Raw genomic sequence first — 14,744 nt, forward strand, 5'->3', positions numbered from 1 at the left:
TGTTTAGGAATTTGGTGAATACTTGCTCAGAAATGTAACATATTTGGCCTTGTTTTCTTTTCAAATCTTTTCTTTCTTTTTGGCTTCTGTAATCAGCTCAGGGATTGAGGGGCAGTGAGAACAACCATAGAAGCATTAATTGAGGCCTGATTTCCCTGGGGCCCCAAGCATATTGGTCAGGCAGATTCAAAAGGAAAGAAGATAACAGACTTACACTAAGGTTCTACTAACATTAATTGCTTATTTAAATTGTTTTGGATTTTAGATCAATACAACTGCTGATGAGAAGGACCCCACAAATCCCTTTCGTTTTCCAAATATTGGTGTGGAGAAGTTTCTGGAATTGAATTCTGAGCAGAATCATGATGACTACTGTTTGGCCTATGTCTTCACAGACCGAGATTTTGATGATGGTGTTCTTGGTCTGGCTTGGGTTGGAGCACCTTCAGGTAGATTATTTAACTGTGTCTTGACTTAATACTTGAAACAAAAAGCAGTTGTCAGGGCAGACTGAATTTTACAAAATGTAAGAGAAAGTGATGCGTGTACTATATTTTAATTTACGCAACTTGAGTAAAAGATTCAGTAACATGATATAAATGGAAAAATAAATGAAGCAGCTTTTTATTTTGAAGTGAGTACCAATAGGGAGATAGCCTGACATTTGGTATATTCAGTAGCTGAAATAAATAATTTCATGAAAAAAAGTGGTACTCATTTTTAAAACCAAAAGCAAAATATTTTTTTTCACAAACATTAATGTTAATTATTTTTTAAAAATATTAAGAGAAAGTCCCTGGCCGGTTGGCTCAGTGGTAGAGTGTCGGCCTGGCGTGCATAAGTCCCGGGTTCTATTCCCGGCCAGGGCACACAGGAGAAGCGCCCATCTGCTTCTCCACCCCTCCCTCTCTCCTTCCTCTCTGTCTCTCTCTTTTCCTCTCGCAGTCTTCCCCTCCAGCTCCACTGGAGCAAAGATGGCTCCGGTGCTGGGGATGGCTCCTCGGCCACTGCCCCAGGCGCTAGAGTGGCTCTGGTTGCAACAGAGCAACGCCCCGGAGGGGCAGAGCATCCCCCCTGGTGGGCAGAGCGTTGCCCCCTGGTGGGCGTGCCCGGTGGATCCCGGTCGGACGCATGTGGGAGTCTGTCTGACTGTCTCTCCCCGTTTCCGGCTTCAGAAAAATACAGAAAAAAAAAATATTAAGAGAAAGTTTAAGAGGCAAGAGGGAAAAACTATGTTCTTGCTCTGTTCTACAGTGAGATAGAAAGGAGAAAAACTCTGGTCATGAGCAGCAGATAGAATGAAAAGAAAGCTTGTCTTTATTATTATTATTATTTAGTCATTATTTTAACGAAAGTGAAGGTGGAGGCAGGAGGCTCCAGTGCTCACACTCCACCCACCACCTGGGGCCAGCACTCTGCTGGGGTCTGTGCCTTAGCTCTGAGAGCTGCTGCCACTGAGAAAGCTGGGTAGGCTGATCCCCTTCTTGTTACAGTGGGGGTGAGTGCTGTGATTTACAGTTTAATAATTCAGCAGTCTGGTTTAGAGAAGTGCATATTTATTAATTGAAAGATCAGTAGAAAGAATCACAGACTCTTTGAATATGAATTTTGCCATGTATAGTTTGATCACTAGTCTATCTTCTGAGTTATATATACAGCAATTCCTCTGATCATTTTTATCTTTTTAAAAGAATCAACTTCTCCTTTATCCAGAGTAAGACAGGCTTTTCTATTCCTGTTCTTACTAGTTTATTCTTTGATTTGTTACGCATATTTTAACATCTCTTGTACTGTATTTTTGCTTTTATATTTCTTACCCCCCCCCCCCCCCAGAGAGAAACAGGAAGGGAGAGCTATGAGAAGCATGAACTTAAAGTTGTGTTACTGTAGTTGTTCATTGATTGCTTCTCATACATTCCTTGACTGGGGGTTCCAGCTGAGCCAGCGACCTTGGGCTTCAAGCCAGTGACCACGGGATTATGTCTTTGATCCCACGTCAAACTGGGGGCCTTGCTCTCAAGCTGCCAAGCCTGCACTCAAGCAGGCAACCTCGGGCTTTCTAGGACCTCTTTACCCTAGGTAAACGCTCTCTCCACTGTGCTACCACAGGTCAGGGAGACTTTTTTTGTTTTTTGAGAACCTTGTCAATTTTGAGTAATACTAGTTAGGTATATTGTAGGATACGCCTCTATTGTAATCCTTCTGACTTGTTTTATAATTAGACTGGGATCATGGGTTTGGGGGACAGATAGTTTTTACACCTTGTTATTTATGGTATTTAGACACCATTTGTGATGTTGCTCATTTTACTAAGCAGCAGTAGACAGAGTTCTGTATTGAAAATGGTGTGGGACACATTACTTATAATTTTGTCATTTGATTCTTTCATCTGATGCCCTCTTCCTTTACTCTGTGCTAACCCCCAATTTAAACTTTTAAAATTCTTTTTTAAGAGCTTCTGGGAACAGGAAAAGGAGGGACAGAAAATGGGGACCAGAATGGGAAAGAGAAGGGATCTTTGTTCCTTTCATTTCAACTTTTTTAAAAAAGTATGTATAGGGTACCTGCCTTGGTGTAACATTGACTGACAGCTTTTTTCATCGTTCCCCTTTGCTCTCAGACTACTTGAAATGAGTTTTATATTTGACTTATATTTTATTTTTTATAAGAGCTTCATGTATTTGGTTTTATTATTTCAATACCCTATGAGGTATAGGTATTATTATCTCAATTCTACCGATGAAAAAACTTGAATTCATAAACGGACTGAGTCAGTATCTCACAGAACCTAGAATCTGGACCTTTTGACTCCAGGTTTAGTGCATTTGGTAGTTATTTTACTAGGTATTGTATACTGCACACTAGCTTTCTCTTTCTAAGACATTTCTCATAAGCTGAAATGTTTCCTTCATCTTTGTAGAGGTTTTATATTACTGGAATCCATTTTCTTCTTTAGAGAGAACAGTTATAAAATAGTACTATATAATATTTAATATAATTTTGGGTAACTTACGGGATAATGGGAAGAGCACTGGATTGGGAGCTATGTCTATTCTATCTCTATAAATTCAAGGTAAATCATTGTGCTTCAGCTTGTTTTTTTTTCATCTTAATATTTTCTATCTTTGCCCCTCCTTTGAGACTTCATGTTTCTGCCTATAGACTTTAGTAATGCTAGGTAGGTTTTTTTTTTATATCTATAGTATTTTATAGCTGATCTGTTCAACTTGGGATCTTTTACTCTTTCTTAATATTTTTATTTTTATTTGGCCAAATTAATTTTGATTTTGTTGTATTATTTAGTTTAATTACATTTAATTCTGTAGATAGTTCACTATTTAAATATATGGCAGTGGAAAAAATTTTGTTGTGGTACTGTTTTATTTTTATTTTATTTTATTTTTTAAGTGAGAGAACGGGAGAGAGTGAGACAGACTCCTGCATGTGCTCCTACTGTGATAAATCTAGCAACCTTGGTCTAGGGAAAATGCTTAAATCAACTGAGATATTTTTAGCACCTGAGGCTGATGCACTTGGACCAACTGAGCTCTCCTCAGCACCTGGAGCCAATGCTCAAACCAGTCAAGCCACTGACTGTGGGAGTAGAAGAGAGAGAAAGGGGGGGGAATGGGTGGGGGAAAGAAGCAGATGGTCAATTCTCTTGTGTGCCCTGACCGAGAATTGAACCAGGTCAGTGCCCTATCCACTGAGCCAATCTGCCAGGGCCTGTCGTGATATTGTTATGTTAATTTTTGCAGAACAGTTATGCAAATTATTAGCTATAATTTTCTTCACTGACTCAGTTAAGCTGGGGAAAAAAATGAAGGTTGAAACTTCTGAATAGCAGGTCTCTTGTCTTCAAATCTTTTTCACACTACTTTTTATTTGTTTGTATTTAATTTCATATTGTAGTTGGGTGCTGCCTTGGTTTTGTTAATGAGGAAAACAGTGCCTTCTGCCCCAACTCCATAATAAGTAAAACCACCTAACAAACTGGGCTGAGTTGGAGGCTGTCATTTAAAATTACACTGGGCCTTGAAGAGAGGCCAAACAAGGGAGTCTGGTCTTCAGAACAAAGTTAGTCTTGAGTATGAATCTGGAGAGATTACTCTGAACTTCATAGAAGCACAGTTCTGTGTTAAGTAGATAGCCAATTATTTAATTTAGAGACTGAAACATTGGCTCCTTAACAAAGTAAATTGTTAATATTAAATAATTCTTTTTATTTTTTTAAATTTTTTAGTGAGAGAAAGAGAGGCAGAGACAGACTCCTGCATGCGCCCTGACTGATATCCACCCAGCAAGCCCACCAGGGGGCAATGCACTGCCCATCTGTGGCCCTTGTTCCACTGAACCAGAGCCATTTTTTAGAGCCTGAGGTGGAGGCCACGGAGCCATCCTAAGTTCTAATCGGAGCCAACTTGCTCTAATTGAGCCATGGCTGTAGGAGGGGAGGAAAAAGAGAGAGAGAGAGAGAGAGAGAGAGAGAGAAGCAAGAGGGGGAGGAGTGGAGAAGCAGATGGGTACATCTCGTGTATCCTGACCAGAAATCAAACCCGGATATCCACATGTTGGGCTGACACTCTACCACTGAGCCAACCAGCCAGGGTCTAAATAATTCTTTTGTTTTACTTTATTTGCTGTGCTCTTCTAATATGCCTTTTTTTGGGGGGGGTTATTAAGGTACATTTTGCTCATATATTATCCATCTTTTTCCCCAGTGAGAGGAAGGGGAGATAGTGAGAAAGACTCTCGCGTGCCCCTGGATTGGGATCTACCCAGCAACCCCAGTTTGGGGCCAGTGCTTGGATCAATTGAGCTATTTTTAGCACCTGAGGTTGATGCACTTGGACAAACTGAGCTATCTTCAGCACCCAGTCCAATGCTTGACCCAATCAAGCCTCTGGCTGCGGAAGGGGAAAGGGGAGAGAAGCTGATGGTCGCTTCTTCTGTATGCCCTGCCTGGGAATCAAACCCAGGACATCCATATGCCGGGCCAATGCTCTTTCCACTGAGCCAATCAGCCAGGGTCATGTATTATCCATCTTACTATTATCAGTTGACCTGATGAACATAGGTCACTGAATGCTAGTCCTGGAATTCCTCTCCATAGTTAATCCTAAACCTTTCAGTATTTCTCTGACCATTTGTGAAGAACAGTTTTTGAGACATTTCATTTGCTAGATATAATCTCTTCTGTTTTTCTTAGTTAGAAACTTTAATATTACACTTTAGGGTTTGAGGACATACAGGAACTCAGTATGGGTTCTCAAAATAACTCACAGCCTATTGAATTCTTAACCTACTGTTTAAAAGTCTAATTACAAGGATAGGAGAGTTACATTATTAGAATGTTGTAACAGAATAATCTAAATTTGGGGGGGCCTTTATTTTAAAGTTTGAGACTGATATTCTGTGACTTTGGCTCTCAATCCTGTAGATAGAAAAATGTGATTATATGTCTTTGTGGTCATTGAATTCATCCATCAGTAATTGCTTTCAACTTGAATTTAAAACATTTTATTCTCATTGTTATTCACAATGAGCTTTTCAATGACATATGTACTAAAATCTTAGATTTATAATATAATGCAATTGCTGAACTTCAATTATGCTTTAGTTATAGGTATATATGATTTCACTAATTGAGTTTTGGCACATCAAAACTAGTTAAAGTATTTTTAATAAATTAAACCATAACTTATAAAAGTAGATATAGTATTCTATTTCTTCCTGTACAATTGAGTTATTTCAACATATGCTATTAGCCTGTAACAAATACACTGCTCACAAAAATTAGGGGATATATCAAAATGAATATGAAGCGATAAAAAAAAGCATTTTATTTTTTTTTATTAAACAAGAACATTATAAAAGCAAATGACAAGTCAAAGAAAGTTGTTCAGTTATGCAAGTGAGATGCAACACCAACTTTTATTTCATTGGTGAAAATGCACTATACAAAAGGCTGAAAGTACTGTATGTAGTATCTGCACGTTCCCTGATTTTGAAAGTGCATTTTGAAATATCCCCTAATTTTTGTGAGCAGTATATTTACCTTTCCTATACATAATAGTCATTAAGCAGTTGTTTAAGACATTAAATAAGCAGTTGTTTAAGACATTAAATAAGAATTACAAAGGCTATGTTTATATATAAACTTCTCTTACACCAGTTAGATCTTAAAAATACAGAAAAAGTATATTATCAGAGTTTTATATATGCTATTTACTTTTTTTTTTAACTGATAAATTTGCAGTGTGGAGTCTACTATGCTTAATTCAAGTTTGACAGTTCTACATTGGACCAATTTGCATATGACAGATCATCACTAAGGCAGGATATTAATTAACTATTTGTTCAAAATTATAATATATAGACTATTGTTATTATATACAAAGTTCTTATTCCTGTCTTCTTTACTTTCTAGAAATAGTGATGTAGTCCTTAGGACTCATCTCCAAAAGTAGTGGTACCTTAAGAAGACATATTAAATATTCATAAATCATTGGCTGTTTCCTTTTTTTTCTTTTTTTTGTAGAAAAAGTAGTAAGTTTTGAATATCATAAAGGTTCTCAATCCTTTGCTGGTTAAAATCTGCATATGGCTTACTCTTTTAGTTTACTTTTTTGTGAAGGACATTATCATTTCAGCTTTCTAAATTGTATCATAATGGCAATTCAACTTTATGTTTTGTTGGCATGTACTTTTTAATTTAAAAAGGTACAGGGCAGCAATGGTAGCATTATGCCATTCTTGCAGATCTATTTTTAATTGCTTTTTATTGTATGCTTTATCAGGGATTATAAATATTAGGTTTTTAGAAATGATTTAATGACTTTGTTATACCTTTGCATATGTTTAGAAAGCTCATTTGAAATAATTTGATCAGTTATCAGAATATGCTAATCCATTTGACTGTATTTTAACAGAAATCAAATAGAGAAACTTCTTAAAATGTGAATATGAACTAAAGAACTCACTAAAAGTCTTTAATATAGTTATTAAGATTATTAAGAGAACCATGGTTTTCTCAGTACAGTGTAAATAAAGATATGGCTTGGCCAGCCTGTTTCTGATTTTCATGTTATTCTTTTTGTAATTACTTATGTTAATTGATGTGAAAGCACTTTGATTTTGGTATTAAGCTCTGAAGTTCAGGTGCTATTAACGAACTATAAAATAATTTTATATGTATAAGTACAAATATAGGTTTTCTTTTAAAATTTGAAAATATTCTCAAGACACATTGGAAAATAATAATTTATTTTGATAAAAATTTGAAACATGCCAAAAAATTGCAAGAGCAGTACAGTAAATAATTGATAGTTGACATTTTGCCACATTTGCTCTCCCTTCCTTCCTTCACACCCTCTCCTTCTTTCACTTCTCCTTTTGTTTTATATCGATTTGACATAATTATTTTTTTCAGCTTTATTGAGGTATTACTGACAAATACAATTTTAAGATTCTGAAGTGTACGTCTGATGTTTTTTATTTGTATGCATTGTGAAACCTTATTCATTGTATTCTTTTACCAACTTCTCCCTATTTCTCCCACCCTCAATTCCTGACAACCACTAATTTTTTTTCTTTCTTTTTAAAAAAAATATATTTTATGTTGACTCTCAGGATAGTGAATTACATACATATACCAGTGCATCACTGCATTTATTTGTAGAAGTGACTTTCTCAGAATCTACTTGAGAATATTATTCAACTTTCATTGACTTAAAGTTTTCTTTTTAAAAGATGTAAGATATAAGCTTTGACTCAGTGTAAATACTGATACATTCAGATTTAACAAAAATATAGTTATTTGTTTGCTAAATTAATGGGAGCAGAAGTTTGAGGGACATTTTGATTATGAAGAGGAACATTTTACAAGGGCTTCATACTCAATCCTGGGAGTTTCTTTATTAAAATTTTTATTTGAGAGGACTTCCTAATCTCAGACCAAAGAAACTTTTGAGCATTTGTGATATATGTGGGCACCAATTGTATTTTGGAAATGTCTTAATTTAATATAACATATATTAGAAAATTATTCTGTGGGGGAAATAGATGCTAATTTAGTCATCCTTTGTTCTGAATTAGGAAGCTCTGGAGGAATATGTGAGAAAAGTAAGCTCTATTCAGATGGTAAGAAGAAGTCCTTAAACACTGGAATTATAACTGTTCAGAACTATGGATCCCATGTACCCCCCAAAGTCTCCCACATTACTTTTGCTCATGAAGTTGGACATAACTTTGGATCTCCAGTGAGTATTGCCTAATGACTAGATTTTAAATAAAATAGTAAAAGTTATTAATCTACCTTTTATGTCAGTGATGTTTTATTTGTTTACAATGAAAACAAGTATGTATAAATGTTTAGTTTTTATATGTCAGAACATAGTTATGTACTTGACCATATTGAAAGGGAGGAAAATAGGATATTTGTGTTTAAAATAAAAAAAGTCAACCAAACAATGCCAGAATTCTATGAAGGCAAGGGATTTTGTCTGGTTCATTCACTTCTGTGTCTCCTGGCCCTAAATCGGTGCCTGGTACGTGATTCATTCAAATACTCATTGAATGAGAATCACTTTTTTAAAAGTACAGTTTGCATATTAGCAAATTGTGGAGTAGTTGTTTTGCTTGGTGGCTGCTAAAGTATTTATTGGGGTTTACTAGATTTGTCTTTCTCTACTGTGGAATGAGATGGATATTTTAAAATCCTTTAATATGAAAAATTATAAATATACATAAAAGTAGAGAAAAGAAGTACAACAAACTATCATTTGCTGATCAGCCAGGAAAGGTGTCAGCAAACTCATTCTGTGTAGGGCCAGTTAGTAAATGATCTAGGCCAGAGGTCCCCAAACTATGACCGCGGGCTGCATGCGGCCCCCTGAGGCCATTTATTTGGCCCTTGCCGCACTTCTGGAAGGGGCACCTCTTTCATTGGTGGTCAGTGAGAGGAGCACATTGACCATCTCATTAGCCAAAAGCAGGCCCGTAGTTCCCATTGAAATACTGGTCAGTTTGTTGATTTAAACTTACTTGTTCTTTATTTTAAATATTGTATTTGTTCTTGTTTTGTTTTTTTACTTTAAAATAAGATATATGCAGTGTGCATAGGGATTTGTTCATAGTTTTTTTTTTTTTATAGTCTGGCCCTCCAACGGTCTGAGGGACAGTGAACTGGCCCCCTGTGTAAAAAGTTTGAGGACCCCTGATCTAGGCTTTGGGGGTAACATTTCTATTGCATATTTTTCTTTGTTGTTTTCTAATTTTTTTTATTTTATTTTTTTTATTTTTTATTTTTTATTTTTTAATTTTTTTTTTTCATTTTTCTGAAGCTGGAAACAGGGAGAGACAGTCAGACAGACTCCCGCATGCGCCCGACTGGGATCCACCCGGCACGCCCACCAGGGGCGATGCTCTGCCCACCAGGGGGCGATGCTCTGCCCATCCTGGGCGTCGCCATGTTGCGACCAGAGCCACTCTAGCGCCTGGGGCAGAGGCCACAGAGCCATCCCCAGCGCCCGGGCCATCTTTGCTCCAATGGAGCCTTGGCTGCGGGAGGGGAAGAGAGAGACAGAGAGGAAAGCGTGGCGGAGGGGTGGAGAAGCAAATGGACGCTTCTCCTGTGTGCCCTGGCCGGGAATCGAACCCGGGTCCTCCGCACGCTAGGCCGACGCTCTACCGCTGAGCCAACCGGCCAGGGCCTAATTCTTTATACATGGAAAAACTATTGTGGCCTGCTTTCAGATTCAGCTTGTGATTCAGAGTCAGTGATTATCAAGATTTTGCTATATTTCCTTTCTGTATTGCTTTCTTTTTTTTGTATTGTATTTAGAAGCAAATTAATTCATTCTTATGTATTTTAGTATACATGTCTAAAAAAAATAGACTTTTCCTTCTGTAACCACAGTGTAATTATGATACCTAAGAAAATTAACAATTCTTTGGTATCATTTAATACCCAGTCCATTATATTGATTTTCAAATGACATACAGATTAATTAATATACACAAATACAAAATACTGAAAGATATTCTTTGTGATTTTGGTAGGGCTTATTAAAATAACAAGTTTTGGGAAATTTCATTTGAACACTATATGTAAATTTTTTTCATTTGTACTTTGTCGCTTGTAAAAGTGGAAATTTTTATGAGTTCAGAAAAATATATTCTGTAGTTTAAAAATCCTCAAATATGCTTCTCTTATTTTCCCGTTTGTAAAATACGAGTACCATCTGACCAAGTTTGCAAGTCTTTCTTCTTCTAAGTCCCATTCAGAAATTGATAGATTATCAGTACTCTTAGAGGAAGTATTTAAAATATATTTAATCTCTCTACTTCTTGACTGCTTTTGTGATCTGTTCTTAAAAGAGTAATTGAAATTTTAGAGATGAGTAGAGAACTGTTGTCTATGGTTAATTTGCATTTTCCAGGACATTTAAATGTCCTTTCTTCTCTGTTCCTTTGGTTCCAGCCCTCACCAAGGGAATTGTAGCATACTTCTAACCACTCTTCTATCTTTTAGTCTAGTTTCTCTCAAAGCTTAATGTACATATAAATTGCTGAGGATCTTAAAACACAGATTTCTATTGAGTGAGTCTTTTTTTTTTTTTTTTTTTTTTTTACAGAGACAGAGTCAGAGAGAGGGATAAATAGGGACAGACAGACAGGAACAGAGAGAGATAAGAAGCATCAATCATTAGTTTTTTGTTGTGACACTTTAGTTGTTCATTGATTGCTTTCTCATATGTGCCTTGACTGTGGGGCTACAGCAGACCGAGGAACCCTTTGCTCAAGCCAGTGACCTTGAATCCAAGCTGGTGAGCTTTTGCTCAAACCAGAAGAGCCTGCGCTTAAGCTGGCGACCTTGGGCTCTCGAACCTGGGTCCTCCGCATCCCAGTCCAACGTCCTATCCACTGCGTCACCACCTGGTCAGGCTATTCAGTGAGTCTTTAGTGGGCCATGAATTTCTAAATTTCTAAGAAACTCCCCAGTGCTGCTGTTGCTGCTGGTCTGTGGACCACACTTGGAGTAGGGAATCAAGTCTTATTCTCTTTTCACTTCCTGTCTAATCCATTCCCTACCTAGTTTGCTGGAGAGGTGTTTTTAGTACATTAATGATAGTTATTACCAACTAGCGGCAACTTCCCGAATCATGACTTGTATCTTGGAATTTTGCTCGTATCTCGAACAAGAATACTGACAGAGTTGCAGCTCGTATCTTAAAAAAATTATGTTGGTCTGCTCGTATCTCGAGGTACCACTGTACTATGTCAATGTTACTTTCTCTCTGAGTGGTTTACACTATCCCTTATGTTTGTTTATCCTGCCCCAAATATTTATTGCACACCTATTGTTAACTACTTTATAAGCTTTATTTGGGGAAGTTGTAATCATAAATGAGGCAATTTTGTCTCAATATGAAAATTCTAATACATACTCTGTTAGAATTGCAATTAAGCAAGACTCATGGAGACTAAATACCTCGGCAAAGCAACTTTAATAACTTCTGCAGAAGTATGTGCTGCTGGTGAAACCGGCTAGCAAGTGCAAAGCAGGAGAGTGGGTTCTGTTTTGATCCCTAATGTGGACCCTTGGCTGGGTCTTGCCCCATTGGCTGTGGTGTTGACTATACAATCTTACTCTTTCTTGATTGGCTAGTTTAAGTGGCCTCGTGAATGAGGAAAGGAGAGATGGAGATATTATTAACTGGATGTGAAGGGTTTGGGGAATGGTCAGAGAAACAGGTGAAGTTGGCTGGGGACTGGTAAACAAGTTGTTTTTCCTTTTGTCCCCTGGTTGGAGGAATCCACATGAAGGGGGTTGGGGAATGATTGAAGAACGAACATGAGGTAAACAAATTGTTTTTCCTTCCACTCTTACCAGATTAATCTTTCTCTAGGTATAGTTCTGATCATTCTAATCATGTCACTTCATTTCTGGCTTACTTCTAGTACATGCTTATACAATTTCCTTATCTTAGCATTTAGAGTTCTTCGTGATTTGGGTCCAAGAATATTTTCAATGTAATTCACCCCCTCTTGTCAAATTAAGTAATTTGCAGTTCATTTAAACTTTCCTTTTGCCAGGAAGCCATTTCCTTCTTATTTCTGCCTGTTGAAATCTAGATCCATGCTGTTCTATAATGTAAATTAATATGGCCCTTTTGTCAGGCAGTTTGGCAGTGTGTATCACGACCCTTAAAATGTTTTACCTTTTTACTGAGTAACTCTACCTCTGGGAATCCAAATAAAAGAAGTAAATGCAGAATCTGTCAAAGATTTGTGTACATTTCAACAATAAAAATGAAAATGTATCCATTGCCATTTTATTTATAATGGCAAATAATTTTAAACAGCCAAAATGCCCTGCACTAGGAAAGTATTAGGAACACTCTGTTGTCATTTAAAAATAAAGTTTTTGAATGCTTGCCCTATACTAGTAAATCATTAGAAATTGTTTATATAACTGTACAAAGAGGATAGCCCAGATTTTGTATTAAAATATGGTGTTACTAGGTACAAGTAGGAAATAGACCAAAATGTTAATAGTAGTCGTTGTTGATGGATTATCTATTTTTTCCAAAATTGTCAAAAAATATATATATATATATTGTTTTTTTTTTTAAAGATTTTATTTATTCATTATAGAGAGAGGAGAGAGAGAGAGAGAGAGAGAGAGAGAGAGAGAAGGGGGGAGGAGCAGGAAGCATCAACTCCCATATGTGCCTTGACCAGGCAAGCCCAGGGTTTTGAACCGGCAACCTCAGCGTTTCCAGGTTGATGCTTTATCCACTGCGCCACAACAGGTCAGGCTATATATTGTTTTTATAGTCAGAAAAAGCTATTCTGTTTTCTTATCAAACTAAGATTATAGTTTCTTTGTGAAGCCATTCTTTTTATTTGAACTTCCACAGCACTTTTAGGGGGTACAGTCAAGATGACCTTTATATTCTGTTTTATGCTTTGCTTATTGTGTGCTTGTTTATTCCTTTTTCTGAGAATGACAAATAGCTGGCATACCCGTTTATAATTTGTTCCTCCTTTCATGGCTATTAATGATTCAGTACAATCTCCTCTGAGCTAGTAAAATAATAATTGATTAGTTATATCTGTAATAGGTTTGTGGGGCAGGGAGTTATACAGGCAGGGATATCAAAATTTGCTAGCCCTTTAAAATAAAATGTAAGTCCTTTGAGAGCTGGAGACAGTGCTTAAACTCATATTTATATTTTCGTATTGTATTTCAGTTCTTTGTATAGTATTAAACACTCATAGTTGTTGAATTGAAAGATGGTAATATTCTCTGATGACATTAAGCATTATACAGTATTGGATTTTTTTTTCCTTTCTCTTTCTAAAATTCTAATGCTGAGAATAAGTCTAGTGCCATACATTATCAGAAACCAAGTTGAATTCTATAGAATGAAAACATAAAGTAAAATAATATTGGTGAATAGCAAAGAGATTCAGGAGAAAGGCAGTAGTTATCAGGAAGAATAAAGGTGATAGTAGTTACTATTAATAGTTGCTTCAGATTAGGGAGTAGAAAACAGCAGTGACTTTGATGAATTTTGGGAAGAAAGAATGCCTAAGGTCATTTTTTATTTTTTTTATTTTTTTTATTTTGAGGGTAGGGTTGTCAGGTATTCAAGCTAATTTAATTAAATAGAACTATTACTCTTGGACCCATTGTTTTTCACCCTTACTGACAAGTTCTGAATTGTTGTTTGTGGAGCACTGTGAGGTCTGTTTGTTTTGTTTTTAATTGTGTATCCCCCAGGGGCTAGGGAGGCCTGCTTGATCTGGTAGTGTTCTCTTTCCTAAAATCAGTGTTGGTTGTGTAAGTATGCTTGTTTTGAGAAAATTCATAGAGCTATAGTTTGGCAATTTTCTGTATGTATGTGGTACTTCAATAGTAGTTACCAATACCATAAACTGTATTTCTGTACATAAACATGTATGTCTCCTGCTTTATTCCACAAAGCAGTGTGTTGGTTTTACCTCTTGGTTTTTCTTAATTTTCATTTAAAACTAGATAATGGTGGCAGGACAGGCATTCAGAAAGTTTCTTCCCCTTTTTGACCAAGTAATAGTTGAAAGTAGCTCTACGGAAACTGTAACCAAAGGAGGCATTATGCTTCCAGAAAAATCTCAAGAGAAAGTATTATAAGCAACAGTAATTGCTGTTAGCAGGCTCCAAAGGGGTGGAGAGATTCAACCAGTTAGAGTGAAATTTTGAGATAAAGTTCTTCTAGAATATGGAAGTACTAAAGTGGTTCTAGATGACAGGATTATTTTTTATGTACAGATGAGGACATTCTTGAAAAGTATGTAAACTGAAATAGATCACTGTTGAAATGGCATCATGTGAAGCTGCCCATTTCATTGAAGTTCTGAAATTTTGCATCATGTAAATAATTTCTGTCTTTTTTAAAAATAATAATAACCAAACTAAAAGTAAAATAAAAAGAGATAATTATGTTTCTATCCCTACTCAGCATTTACTTATCTTTCTTATATAATAGTAAGTCATCTACTCTCTTAGATGCCTATCCTATATGTACTTAGTTCCATGTTGTTTTTTGTTTCCTGTCTTTCCCTACCTCTGTCTTCTCTAAACTGGCCATAACATGAAATTTAACATGTATTTTGGGGTGATGAACACACAATGCAATATGCAGGTGTGTTACAGAATTGTACACCTTTTTTTTTTAATTTTTTTAATTTAATTT

At 36.3% G+C, this 14,744-nt stretch overlaps 1 protein-coding gene and 1 pseudogene across 1 annotated transcript in view; both read left to right on the plus strand.

Annotated features, from left to right (window-relative positions):
* The window catches only part of ADAM10 (ADAM metallopeptidase domain 10), a 158,228-nt gene that overhangs the window by 117,807 nt on the left and 25,677 nt on the right, over positions 1 to 14,744 (plus strand). Inside the window, exons 8-9 of the mRNA XM_066276043.1 lie at positions 266 to 449; positions 8,098 to 8,261. Of these exons, the coding sequence (XP_066132140.1) occupies positions 266 to 449; positions 8,098 to 8,261 (348 nt within the window). The remainder of the gene's footprint in view (positions 1 to 265; positions 450 to 8,097; positions 8,262 to 14,744) is intronic.
* LOC136333895 (10 kDa heat shock protein, mitochondrial pseudogene) lies at positions 14,051 to 14,352 on the plus strand (annotated as a pseudogene).

The sequence above is a fragment of the Saccopteryx bilineata genome, chromosome 4, assembly GCF_036850765.1.
Source record: "Saccopteryx bilineata isolate mSacBil1 chromosome 4, mSacBil1_pri_phased_curated, whole genome shotgun sequence".
In the NCBI taxonomy this organism is placed as follows: domain Eukaryota; kingdom Metazoa; phylum Chordata; class Mammalia; order Chiroptera; family Emballonuridae; genus Saccopteryx; species Saccopteryx bilineata.